Below are 1,260 nucleotides of genomic sequence, written 5' to 3' on the forward strand. Positions count from 1 at the left end.
TGGTTATTCCTTGCTGACCGGACTTTTCTTTTAAATCATGTTCAATCATGTTTAACTCCACTCTCTGATGAGGCTAATGGAAATGAAAAATCCTCCCAACCGGCCATATTCTAGATTTTAATAGAGAACCTTGTTTTTTTTTGCTTTCATGTTTTATGAACAGATTTATTTCCTTGTTTGGTTTCGCTCTGAGGAACCTGTTCTGCAGTTTCACAGTCGTCTTAAATTACCTCACTGTTGAGGAAGCAGTAGAAAACCGAGACGAAGAAACCCTGCAGAGAGAGACAGAGGGATGATGTCAGCTTTAGCATGAAGATGAACAGTCTATTGTTTGTAGGGTATGATTTACAGAACCTAACCCTCCTCTGACAGGAAACTATCAGACTTAATGTCTCTGAACAAAGTGGATGAAGGAGGTTGACACGTAATGACTCTGAGATCATCCTAATCAATCTGGATTCCTCAGGAAGCAATGTCTACCTCTGACACTCATCAACGACTTAATGTCTGAATGATAGTATGCCTTAACCCTGACCTAAACCCTCTCTTCAGTTCTCCTCAACACTGGCACCACAGTCCCTCTGATCCATGCTCTTTACATTTGGTTGGAGAGAATCCAGATGTTGTCACATCTGTTGATGATGACCCAAACAAGGTAGAGACAGAGAGGAGTGGTTGTTTGCCCCGGGTGAATGCTTGGCTGCAGGATCAGAGTCTCTGAGGAACTTCAGCAAACCTGGAAAGACTCCAGGATGGAGTTAAAGTAGATGAAGACAATCTGTGCCACTTCGTCTTCTCCTCCTGGATTCACAAAGAACAGCATGTAAGTGATTCCCAGCAGCGGCAGCAGCACCAGCGTAGCCTTCACCGCCTTCCTGCAGGACACACACAGAGCCACTTCATTCACTGAAAGACTTCACTTTCACTGGAAACACTTTGGTTTTATTCCAAATATTTTCACTAGACTCAACGTATATATTGTAGTTTGAAAATATTCTGGTTTCAGAAAAAAATATTTTGATCCCACTGAAAAGGAGAGGCTTAAAACTTTGGTTAAGAAGCTCAGGTTATCCTGAACTATCTCGATAGCTATGCTGCTATAGGTTTAGACTTCTGGAGGACATAGTGATCCCTTTTTCATCATTCTGCTTCATTCCATCTCTATTATCCTACTATGCAGAATCTGCCATTGACACATTTGTTTATAGATGTTGGAAATGTGCATGTTTTCCAGTGTAGTCCTGTTTCTCTGACTGTGAC

At 41.7% G+C, this 1,260-nt stretch overlaps 1 protein-coding gene across 1 annotated transcript in view; it reads right to left on the reverse strand.

Annotated features, from left to right (window-relative positions):
• The window catches only part of LOC107089307 (corticotropin-releasing factor receptor 1-like), a gene marked incomplete at its 5' end in the record, with an annotated part of 25,698 nt that overhangs the window by 4,559 nt on the left and 19,879 nt on the right, over positions 1-1,260 (reverse strand). Inside the window, 2 exons of the mRNA XM_015382032.1 lie at positions 231-272; positions 737-875. Of these exons, the coding sequence (XP_015237518.1) occupies positions 231-272; positions 737-875 (181 nt within the window). The remainder of the gene's footprint in view (positions 1-230; positions 273-736; positions 876-1,260) is intronic.

The sequence above is a fragment of the Cyprinodon variegatus genome, unplaced genomic scaffold, assembly GCF_000732505.1.
Source record: "Cyprinodon variegatus isolate N-32 unplaced genomic scaffold, C_variegatus-1.0 Scaffold247, whole genome shotgun sequence".
Classification (NCBI taxonomy): Eukaryota; Metazoa; Chordata; class Actinopteri; order Cyprinodontiformes; family Cyprinodontidae; genus Cyprinodon; species Cyprinodon variegatus.